The 12,419-nt window shown below is 39.9% G+C and overlaps 1 protein-coding gene across 6 annotated transcripts in view; it reads right to left on the bottom strand.

Annotated features, from left to right (window-relative positions):
• FCRL4 (Fc receptor like 4) overlaps window positions 1–12,343 on the bottom strand; it is a 52,874-nt gene extending 40,531 nt beyond the window's left edge. For 5 of the 6 annotated variants that reach the window (XM_074389899.1, XM_074389901.1, XM_074389896.1 and 2 more), the window contains exons 1-2: window positions 5,277–12,343; window positions 3,406–3,426 (exon numbers count right to left, since the gene is read on the bottom strand). In XM_074389899.1, coding sequence (XP_074246000.1) covers window positions 3,406–3,426; window positions 5,277–5,565 — 310 coding nt within the window. In that variant the 5' untranslated portion in view covers window positions 5,566–12,343. The remainder of the gene's footprint in view (window positions 1–3,405; window positions 3,427–5,276) is intronic. The other variant, XM_074389898.1, reaches the window with a different exon arrangement.
• Window positions 12,344–12,419: the final 76 nt, after the last annotated feature.

Raw genomic sequence — 12,419 nt, 5'->3', positions numbered from 1 at the left:
TTTGAATACAAGCATCTAGAGAGATAGTTACCCTGTCTCTCAGTTCCCGTGGGAGGGCAAGAACCTAACTTTGATGGGCTTTCTCCAATGTGCAAAACTACCTGCTGTTATAAAGATAGAAGTTTGTTTCCGCATGTTTTCACTCATAGGCGAGTGAACAATGAAAACACTTGGGCACAGGGAAGAGAACAACACTCACTGGGCTATGTGGCGGGGGTGTGGGGGAAGGAGACAGCAAACCACCATGGCATGTATGCGCCTATGCAACAATCCTGCAGGATGCAGGATGTGCACATGTACCCCAGAGCCCAAAGTACAATAAAAAAATTAACTCAAAATAGATAAATGACCTAAATATAAGAGCTCAAACCATAGAACTCTTTAAAGAAAACACAAGAATAAGTCTTTATGACCTTGGACTTAACAATGTGTTTTTAAACATGACACTAAAGCTTAAAGAACAACAACCACAAAGAAGTTTGTTTCCCTTCAGTTACTTAAGACAGGTTGTCTCCCCAGTAACCAGGATAAAGTTTAAATGAACTCGTGGGAGGAAAGGTGTTCTCAGGCCCTCTTCCTTGAGGCCTAGTTATTGTTTATCTTGAAAACACATATGAATGGGCTGTATCTAATTGGCTGTATGAGGGGGTGGAATTCCTTTCTGTCTTCGCAGCTTCTCAGCGGATTGCCTGTGATGCTCATCATATTCTGGCTTATTGCTTATTCAATAATACAAATGTTTCCTTTCTCTACTACCCTTGTGGAGAGGATTTCTGAGTTGGGAGAAAATTCTGTTTTTAATTATATATCTTCTAACAAGATGCTGTTGCTGAGGCTCTTTTTAATCTGAATGTTTATTTTCTGAGTTTTGTAGCTCTGACTTTGTGCCGGCTAACAATAACAGCAATTACAACACAGATTATTCACTGTTGGAAACATCACTCAAACAACCTGCCCAATTTAATACTACTATCTAGCCTTCTCCAAGATCAGTGCCTTGGTAGGCTAATCTTTCAATGGGTATACAAATGAAAATTGATTGCTATTTTAGATTCTGCTGAAGATGCAATAATTCCTAAACTTGGTAAAAGTTATGTGGAACCACTGCTCTGATGACTCACAAAATCACTAAAGAGTATGGCAGAGTAAGACCTATTAACAGTTACAAAGGAGAAATCAATCATAGGGAAAACACTCTTTTGGCTTTCAAAAGTCGGTCCCAATGCTCTTCTCTCTAACCTGTTGTTCACTAACGTGTTTGAAAAAATGAAGTACTAACTTTCCCACCTACAGGATCTAGGTCTGAATAAAGGAATGTCAGAGAAGTGATGTAAGGGATGGACTAAGGAATAGGGATTCTGGGAAAAGGTTTTTCTTTTATTTGAAAGAAGATGCACACTGGGAGCTCTTTCACAGCTTCACTTCCCTACACCATCTGCCTCCCCACTTCTCCCCACTTTCCTTCTTAACAAAGGCATGATGGCTGGAGCTGTGGCAGCTACCACATTTTTTAAAAAATTGATATTAGATGCATGCTTTGTCCTACAAATTGCCTACAGTAATGTAACTTCTGTTTTCATTTGTATTAATTTTAAACAATAAAATATTTATATTTCGTTTGTATTAACCTTAAACAATACAATCTCAATTTTGGGAATTACTATTTACTACAAAATTTTAAATAGAATAACCTTAAATTATTTTCTTCTTGGAACCTTTTTTACTTAGACAAGGACTGTCTACATTTAAGAACTTATAGAAAATTGCTTTTTCAAGCTTCAAACTTTAAACCGTCTTGCCTTTGTCCAGAAGAACTTCCCAAATAGATCTTTTAGTTACAGCTAAGTGTGAAGAAAATGCCCTTTCTCTGTTTGGGAGTAGAAAAAAAAAAAAAGAAAACTAACATAACCCGACTGCATGTTTTACATGAAGAAGCTAAATGTTCTGTTGGGTAAGGTAAAACATCTGTGTGTCTCTGCAGACTTTCTTTTCTTTTTTTTTTTTTTTCAGACAGAATCTCACTCACCCAGGCTGGATGCAGTGGCCTCATCTCAGCTTATTGCAACCTCTGCCTCCTGGGTTTAAGTAATTCTCTTGCCTCAACCCCCCAGGTAGCTGGGATTACAGGCACACAACACCATGCCCAGCTAATTTTTTGTATTTTTAGTAGAGATGAGGTATCACCATGTTGGCCAGGCTCGTCTTAAATTCCTGACCTCAAGTGGTCCACCCGCCTCAACCTCCCAAAGTGCTGGGATTACAGGCATGAGCCACCATGCCCGGCCTCTGCAGACACTTTTTAAAAATAAAAATCTGTCCTTAAAAATTTGGACTGAATACCCTATGTCTTCAGTGGGGATGGGGCTGTGTTTCTGCTGAGAGACTAGAAATCCCTACCAGCTATGTTCCTGAGAAGCAACTGGATGTGGGGCAGTTGGGACTTAGACAATGGGTCTTCTACTGGGGGGAAGGAGAATTGATTTCCTTTGTTGTGTGCAACTAGACTCTTCTTTGCTCTGAGGAAGCTGTTCCTGCCATGTGCACGTGGCCGTGTGGCCAGGAAGGGACATAACTTTTCAGAGCCTTTGTGTGTTTGGGACTGAGTTGGTGGGCTCCGAGATTAACCACATCTGTAACTGTAGCTAATACCAGACACTTGTTTTGTATTTCATTTCCCCATTCTAAAACAATTAGCAAAGTCTGCCAGGTTATAATCTTGTCCCAGGAAGGATGTGTGGGAAATAGTCTGTGTCCATGGCACCGACGAGGGGAAGAACAGCAGAGTTAGGAGCTGCAAGTGACAGTGTGCCTCAAGGGGACCAAGGTCCTTGCTTGGCTCCAGCAGCTCCCAGGGTGCTCTACAGGAATGGCCAAAACACCCATGAGGTGGCTTCCTACGGAGGATGGGACTTTCTGCTGACCAGTAGGATAGATGGTGACTCAGAGTCGAGCCATTAACAGAGAAGTGTGTCTCCATGGGATACGGAAGTTTGGGGTAAATTTGTGACACATGGTTAGCAGCAAAGCGGCTGGAGACCCCGCCTGCCCCTCTGAAGTATTGGTTCATGTCTTCCTTTTTCCTCTCGATGCTATGCATTCCATCAGGTTTGGCCAGAATCCCACATCAGGTGGGGTGGCAGCTTCTCCTCCTGTGGATTCTATGATGCATTATCTCAGACCCTGCCATGTTTATCCAGCACAATGGCAGTTTTCATTTAAGAGAGTGACTCCCCAAATAACCTGATTCTTAGAGTCCGAGTCACCACATCAGCAGGTGTTTCCACATCTCTGCAGCCCTCAGGAAAAGGATGAAAGGGACAACAAGGACTCTTGTAAGAATTTGAGATAAAATATAGTTATTAGGATATCTAGAGACACAACAGAGCAAAGAAAATAAGGACTTACCAGATTGGCCACAGACTGGAGCTGCAAGAGAATCAAGAGCCAGCCATCAGCACAGGCAAAGAGTCCCAAACTATTCACCCTGAGGGCCCCATGCTCATATGCTACTTCCAACCAAGAGAAGGAGAAACATGCTCTGTTCCACCCATCCCAGAGAAGTCGGGGATCACCACGACCAGACACTCAGGCTGTGGACCCAAACAGTGTGGTTTGAATTTTAGCTGTATGACCCGGGGCAAACCACATGAACTTTCAAGTCTTAGATTTCTCATTTGAAAAACAAGGCTCATAAAAGCGACCTCATAGTATTACTGTAATGAGTTAGATTAGTAAGACTGTCATTAATTTTTTAGTATGGGGCTGCTGCTGACCCCTCTTCTCTTGATTCAGAACACTTATTATCATAGCTAATTTGGAACTCAAAATAAGATAGACAGTAGGAGGTAGTAGCCAAAAACATAGTTTCCAAAGTTAGATTATGGGTTTGAATCCTGACTCTGCTACTGTCCTAGCTGCATAAATCTTAGGAATAAGACCAACATCTTTGTGCCTTCATTTCCTCATTTGTAATTGGGAGTTATAAGAGTTCCACCTGATCAATAGTTAGAGAATTGGATAAATTTATACGTGGGGTACCCTTAGAAAAGTGAAATGTAAGGCCAGGCACGGTAGCTCACGCCTATAATCCCAATGAAAGGTCTAGGCGGGTGGATCATAAGGTCAGGAGTTAAAGACCAACCTGGCCAAGGTGGTGAAACCCTGTCTCTTCTAAAAATACAAAAATTACCCAGGCATGGTGATGGGTGCCTGTAATCCCAGCTACCCAGGAGGCCGAGGCAGTAGAATCACTTGAACCCATGAGGCGGAGGTTGCAGTGAGCCGAGATCATGCCACTGCACTCCAGCCTAGGCAACAAAAGTGAGACTTTGTCTCAGAAAAAAGAAAAGAAAAGTGAGATGGAGTCAGGGCTCAGCAAAAATTAATTGACATCCTCACACATTAACTATAACTCTTTGTGTAATATTATTCTCATATTGTCAAGACAGATGTTCTTGCAGGTGTAGGTTGATGTTCTATTGAGAATGTCACCTCTTGAGGGCAAAATCTGTGTCTTTCAGGTCTCTGTCTTCTCTGTGGTACCCAGCAGTGTGGTATGCCATGTATACCCATCCATTCACTCCTTAGTTCTTATCATGTGCCAGTCACACTAACAGAACCTCCCTTAGTTGGGGTCTGGGGATCAGGTGGGAACTAGACAAATATGCTTAATAAATATTTAATGTACAACAGACTGATTGTTCCTTAATTCCCTAGCTTGAGCTACTAGGAAATCAGTGCCTCATTTGGACAAACACTGACAAGTAGTACAAAAGCAGGAAGAAAAGCATCAATGGAAAACCTTCTTACTTCTCTTCTCACACTCTTTGCAAACATCAGAGCAGGTTTGATCTCAGAATACAGAGAAGGAAATAACTATTCTCAGCAGGTGATCCCTTCTACCTGAGTTCACAATTAGGATATGGTCCTTCACAAGGAACTCAGTTAATCTTTTCCTCTGGGTCCTCATGATCTGTGTGACTTATGAACTGAACCTAGCCATAGGTTTCTTTTTACATAAACAAGCCCATTTTGGGGTAAAAATGATTTTCCATAGGCAATTAATAGCAAAAGCAGATGAGAAGTTCATCTTTGGAAATCAGTTCTTATCATTTTCCCCCTTCTACCAGTAAATCATTATCTTTCCTTTTTGTTCATTTTCTGCTGCTCTGAAATGGGAGTAAAAATTCATGATTTCAGCAGCTCAGAAAAGAGGCCTTTTGCTCATGGCAAGGCTCAGCTTTGCAGCAAGCAGAGGCCTCTTCTCCATTACTTACCAAGGACCAGCAAGGACGTCCACAGCAGCATGGAAGCCTGCTCCAGGTGGTCAGAGAAGGAGTTCATAGGAGACAAGGCAGGCCAGCCCAGATTGCCCAAGTAGCACTTGGCTACACCTGCACCAGGCAGTGAGTTCAGTAAGCTTCTTCTTTGCATAAAGCTAGGTGAAGTGAAAGGGGAAGTGGAGGAATCTTTCTGAAAACACCAGATAGCAATGTTGTCCAGTGTGAGAAAATCCAGACCACGACAATCAAATTTAATAGAATTATTTAAGTACTGCTGTGACATTCTAGTGCGAATCACTTCTGAAGGCTAAAGTCATTATATTTTCAGAACTCTCTAGCCTCTGTCTTTCAAGGAAATCACAACCTATTCTCACTGCTACCAGAGATAATGTGAGATTGCAGGCCTGTTGAAATGCACATAATCCAAGGATGTCCCTGAATCTCCCTGGAGGGGAAGAATTTTTCATTCAAACCAGAAAAGCCCTCCTCTGAGCCCTGATCCATCTACTGGAACACCTCCAGCAGGCCATCTATATACCTGATGAAACATCTCAATCATGAGACAACTCACACATTGTCTGACATTTATGAAAATATCCTGACTAATCAGTCTCAGGGGAAGCCACAACTTTTGATCTGAGTAGAAGGCAAGCTGAGTAGTAAATTATAGCCCCATTATACTCTTCCTAGATAATATACCATAACATTTTTACTTAATGTCCTAGAATACAAAATTTGCTACAGGAATGTCTTGGCAAATATATATTGATTGAAATATGTGGGCCTGGTATCTGGTAGCAGAGAGAATAAGTTGTGATTTCCTTGAAAGAGAGAGGCTAGAGAGTTCTAAGAATATGATTTTAACTTCATCACTTACAAGCTATGTAAGTCAAGGCAAATCCTTTTGTTACTTGGAGACTTTAACATCAAAACTTAAAAAAAAACAAAAGTTTCTCAGCTACTTGGAAGGCTGAGGCAGGAGAATCACATGAACCCAGAAGGCAGAGGTTGCAGTGAGCTGAGGTCGCACCATTGCACTCCAGCTGTGGTGACAGTGCGAGACTCCATCTCAAAACAAAACAAACAAAACCTTGACATCTCTTCTTTTGCACCAAGAAATCAATGGCAAAACGTATATTTCACAGTGTATGTGCAACACAAGATTCAGCTTTGTATCCTTTGAATGGTGGCAATATTTAGTTTTATTGTTTTATAAAGGCAAACTGCTATTTGCAAATGTAGGCAATCTGACCATGGAAAGAAACTTTGCACAATAGTTTTATATTTAGGATAACTTTTTCTGAGATATTTGTAGAATTCTGGCATTCCTACATTGCCATATTGTTTTTCAGTATTGTCTTCCCTACTTTAATTATTGCTATTTGTAACTCTTCAGCCCCGCTCTCAGCATTAATTGAAAAAAGCCAATTCAACCATGCTGGTTTATTTTTAGATTTTTACTTTCTGAATTCACTTTTCAATTCAGCAATTTAGGATATGCAGTTCAATCCATTCCTTTTATTTCTGGAAACTGATTTCAGTGAATAGGATTATGATTTTCAGTAATTACTCATAAATGTTTATCTGATAAAGATTCAAAGTATTTAAATTGATTTTATTGTTCAATAAAAAGGCCAAGTATTTGATCTAATCTTTGGTAAGGAGCCAAGGCTAAGAGTGTTCATTGGATGAAATGAACAAGTTATTTTCTTTTCATTCACCATGCCACAAGCAAGCCATCTAAAATTCATGTATAGCTGATCGCCATACTTTGCATCTAATTCATCAAGTAAAGTGTTAACCTGTCTGTGCTTCTAACCTTAAAACCTATCTAACTCATCATTTTAATTACTGCATTTGAGATATGTTCTGTTTTTAACTCTTTAGCACAGAGTGATTCTGATAAATAATATAATGAGATTTAAGTTCTCCGTCATTACAAAACATTACCATCTAGAATTTAAATTTCAAAACAAGTTCAATGTTAGCACCAGTCACAATAGGGTCACCTCTTTATTCTGTGTAAGAAGTTGTCCAGACTACATTCAGTTCTTCAGGACCTGTGGTAGATTACAAAAATGGCCACAAATTCTTCCCTTCCCAAAATCCATATATTTGCAATGTGACTTTGTAGCTGTTTATATAGAGAGGTGGAATTTATTTCTCTAGCTTTTGAATATGTTTTGGCCTGTGTCTTTGTGACATGATAAGCAATATGTCTTTGATCTCTGTCTGTGGTAATCAACTTTGATGAGTGAAATCAATATCGCTTATTATTCTAGTCCTGAGAAAATCAGCAGGGCTTAAGTGGTAAGCAGACTCCTCCAGTCCTCAACCCCTGGTCCCTTACCCACATGTCTTCTCCCACTTGGGTCTAGATTGGAAACATCAACCCAAAGGAAATAATTATCATTGCAATACACTGGCTACAGCTGGGCTAACTAGAATAAACAGCTTAGAGAGGAATATAAATTCCTCTCTAAATAATGTTTTGTATTTAAATAAATATAAAGATAAAAATCTCAAGCTGAAAAACAGCACGAGAACTTCGCAAAGCATACACAAGTTTCAACAGCCAAATCGACTAAGCAGAAGAAAGGATATCAGAGATTGAAGACCAATTCAATGAAATAAAATGAGAAGGCAAGAACAGAGAAAAAAGAGTGAAAATAAATGAACAAAGCCTCCAAGAAATATGGGATTATGTGAAAAGAACTAATCAACATTTGATAAGTGTACCTGAATGTGACGGAGAGAATGAATCCAAGCTGGAAGATACTTCAGGATATTATCCAAGAGAATTTCCCCAACATAGCAAGGCAGGCCAACATTCAAGTCCAGGAAATACAGAGAATACCATAAAGATATTCCTCAAGAAGAGCAACCCCAAGGCACATAATCATCAGATTCACCAGCGTTGAAATGAAGGAAAAAATGCTAAAGGGAGCCAGAGAAAAAGGTTGGGTTACCCACAAAGGGAAGTCCATTAGACTCACAGCAGGTCTCACCACAGAAACCCTACAAGCCAGAGAAAGTGGGGGCCAATATTCAGCATTCTTAAAGAAAAGAACTTTCAAGCTGGAATTTCATATCCAGCCAAACTAAGCTTCATAAGCAAAGGAGAAATAAATAAATAAAGGAAATAAAGAATAAATAAAAGAAATAAAGGACAATTGCTTGTCCTTTATGGACAAGCAATTGCTGAGAGATTTCGCCACCACCAGGCCTACCTTACAAGAGCTCCTGAGAGAAGCACTAAACAAGGAAAGGAACAACCAGTACCAGCCACTCCAAAAACATACCAAATGGTAAAGAGCATCAACACAATGATGAAAATGTGTCAACTAATGGTCAAAACAGCCAGCTAGCATCAAAATGGCAGGATCAAATTCACACACAATATTAACCTTAAATGTAAATGGGCTAATGCCCCAATCAAAAGACAAAGATTGGCAAATTGGATAAAAAGTCAAAATCCATTGGTGTGCTGCATTAAGGAAACTCGTGTGCAAGGACACACATAGGCGAAAAAGGGATGGAGGAAGATTTATCAAGCAAATGAAGAGGGAAAATAAAAAGCAGGGGTTGCAATCCTAGTCTCTGATAAAATGGACTTTAAACCAACAAAGATCAAAAGAGACAAGAAGGGTATTACATAATGGTAAAAGGATCAGTGCATCAAGAAGAACTAACAATCCTAAATATATACACACCCAATACAGGAGCACCCAGGTACATAAAGCAAGTTCTTAACGACCTACAAAGAGACTTAGATTCCCACACAATAATAGTGAGAGACTTTAACACTCCACTGTCAATATTAGACAGATCAACAGGACAGAAAATTAACAAGGATAACCAGGACTTGAACTCAGATCTGGACCAAGCAGACTTAATAGACATCTACAGAAATCCACACAAATCCACAGAATATACATTCTTCTCAGCACCACATCATACCTACTCTAAAATTGACCACATAATTGGAAGTAAATCACTCCTCAGCAAATGCAAATGAATGGAAATCATAACAAACAGTCTCTCAGACCACAGTGCAATCAAATTAGAACTCAGGATTCAGAAACCAACTCAGAACCACACAACATCATGGAAACTGAACAACTGGCTCCTGAATGTTGACTGGATAAACAGTGAAATGAAGGCAGAAATAAAGATGTTTTTTGAAACCAACAAGAATGAAGACACAATGTACCAGAATATTTGGGACACATTTAAAGCATATCTAGAGGGAAATTTATAGCAATAAATGCCCACCAGAAAAGTGAGGAAAGATCTAAAATTGACACTCTATCATGAAAATTGAAAGAGGTAGAGGAGCAAGATCAAATAAACTCAAAAGCTTGCAGAAGACAAGAAATAACTAAGATCAGAGCAGAACTGAAGGAGATAGAGATACAAAAAAATCCTTCAAAAAATCAATAAATCCAGGAGCTGGTTTTTTGAAAAGATCAACAAAATAGACCGCTCAGTAATTAATAAAAAAGAGAGAAGAATCAAATAGATGCAATAAAAAACAATAAAGGGGATATCACCACTGACTCCACAGAAAAACAAACTACCATCAGAGATTACTACAAACAACTCTATGCACATAAACCAGTAAACCTGGAAGAAATGGATAAATTCCTGGACACTTGCACCCTCCCAAGCCTAAACCAGGAAGTAGTTGAAACCTTGAACAGACCAATAACAAGGGCTGAAGTTGAGGCAGCAATTAATAGCCTACCAATCAAAAAAAGTCCAGGTCCAGACCGGTTCACAGCTGAATTCTACCAGACGTACAAAGAGGAGCTAGTACCATTCCTTCTGAAACTATTGCAAACAATTCAAAAAGAGGGAATCCTTCCCAAATCATTTTATGAGACCAACATCATCCTAATACCAAAACCTGGCAGAGACTCAACAAATAAAGAAAACTTCAGGCCAATATCCATGATGAACATAGATGTAAAAATCTTCAATAAAGTACTGGCAAACCAATTACAAAAGCACATCAAAAAGCTTATCCATTACGACCAAGTAGGCTTCATTTCAAGATGCAAGGCTGGTTCAACATACGCAAGTCCATAAACATAATTCACCACATAAACAGAACCAAAGACAAAACCCACATGATTATCTCAATAGATACAAAGAAGGCCTTTGACAAAATTCAACAGCCGTTTATGCTAAAAACTCTCAATAAACTAGGTATCGAGGGAACATATCTCAAAATAATATTTAAAACAAACCCACAGCCAATATCATACTGAATGGGCAAAAACTGGAAGCATTCCCTTTGAAATCTGGCACTAGACAAGGATGCCCTCTCTCACAAGTCCTATTCAATATAGTATTGGAAGTTCTAGCCAGAGCAATTAGGCATCTATTACAATTTTTTAGCACGCAAGTGATAATGCTCAGTGCTCTACTCCAAATAGATAAAGCCACATTATGCCAACAAAAGGCTTGTCGTCTTGGTAACCAGTTACAGTTTTTATGTTCCATGTTCCCCTTTTGTATTCTATTGTGTTGAAACAACCCCTTCAGTTTCTTTCTTTTTTTCTTTTTTTTTCTTTTTTTGAGACAGAGTTTTGTTACCCAGGCTGGAGTGCAATGGCGCGATCTCGGCTCACCGCAACCTCCACCTCCCGGGTTCAGGCAATTCTCCTGCCTCAGCCTCCTGAGTAGCTGGGATTACAGGCACGCGCCACCATGCCCAGCTAATTCTTTGTATTTTTAGTTGAGGGGTTTCACCATGTTGACCAGGATGGTCTTGATCTCTTGACCTCGTGATCCACACGGCTCAGCCTCCCAAAGTGCTGGGATTACAGGCTTGAGCCACCGCGCCCGGCCCCCCTTCAGTTTCTTTATTGAAAATACTCCTAATCATCTCTGGATCTGTGTAGACAGTAAAGACAAAGTGAACTTTTGGTCTAACTGATCCAGACAGACAATCCTTTGAATTGCTCACAACCTAGTTGTTCATTAGACCACATGCAGAGCTTTTAAAAACACAGATGCCTGGACCCTATTTCCAAACTATGGATTATCTGTCTTTCTTAAAAAGTCAATATGTAATTCTCATGAATAATTGCATTTGAGAACTCAAACATTTGGTTTTTATGGAATCTTCATAAAATTCAGATGGAATGTATGTGTCAAGGAGAGGCCAAGAGCCTGTCTTTCAAGACAATCCTTAGCATGTCTTCAGTGTACAGCACAATAATTAATGACTGAGGAAGAAATGAATGAATGATGAGACTCCACTGGCCTTACACAGGCCTGTTCACCAAAGTTCTGAGTCTGACCCTCAGACTCAGCCTGAGCCTAGTGGCTCCATGTTCCATCAAACATTGTCCAAAGCTGACTTGTGTTGGGGATGCAAAATCTTGGTAGCAGACATCATAAACTATGAATAGACACGTCCAGAATGCATATTTATTAATAGACAGTAATAAGTATACTTGTCAACTGGACTGGATATTCCTGTTACCCTGACCAGTGCACCCTCTTTCCACATGTGAAACCGAGACTCCATAAGTTGCTTGGGGAGCTTGGAGTCAGGGCCCGTGAGCAGATGCTGCTAGTGTGGATTCTGCTGGCAATCTGGAGTCTGAGCTTTTCTTGTACATTGTAGGACTTACCAGATCAGGGCAATAGTCTTACCAGATCAGGGCAAAATAATCTCCAGCTTAGCAGATCACTTCATTTGTCTCTGTCACTTACCTTTCTTTGTGCTTCATTTCTTATTGTCTATCTTTCTGATTGACATACTGTTTCTTAGGTCACGTGAGGTTAAGTCTTGCCCTGCATGGTAAACTAGAATTTCTATATCTCTCCTGTGATCTGGGTATACAGAATTACATTTAACTGCTAAAACACAAACAAACAAACAAAACCTCCCAAACTTACTTCTCTTACTTCCCAGTTCTTAGTAGAGGGAATGGAGGAAGAGGACATCCCTCAGTATACCACATTCTGGGTAGTACCTGCTGAATCGCCAAACTGCATTGGTAGACAGATCCAGTGAGAATAACTGTGAACTAGTGAATGAGATTCTGTAGCTCTTAAGGTTAGAATCTTCACCAAATGTATCACTTAGCCTTTCAGCAAGCTGCTGTCACATATGAAATA

Source organism: Saimiri boliviensis, chromosome 19 (assembly GCF_048565385.1).
Source record: "Saimiri boliviensis isolate mSaiBol1 chromosome 19, mSaiBol1.pri, whole genome shotgun sequence".
Classification (NCBI taxonomy): Eukaryota; Metazoa; Chordata; class Mammalia; order Primates; family Cebidae; genus Saimiri; species Saimiri boliviensis.
The sequence above is the reverse complement of the archived record's forward strand: the minus strand, read 5'-3'. Positions and strand labels throughout refer to the sequence as shown.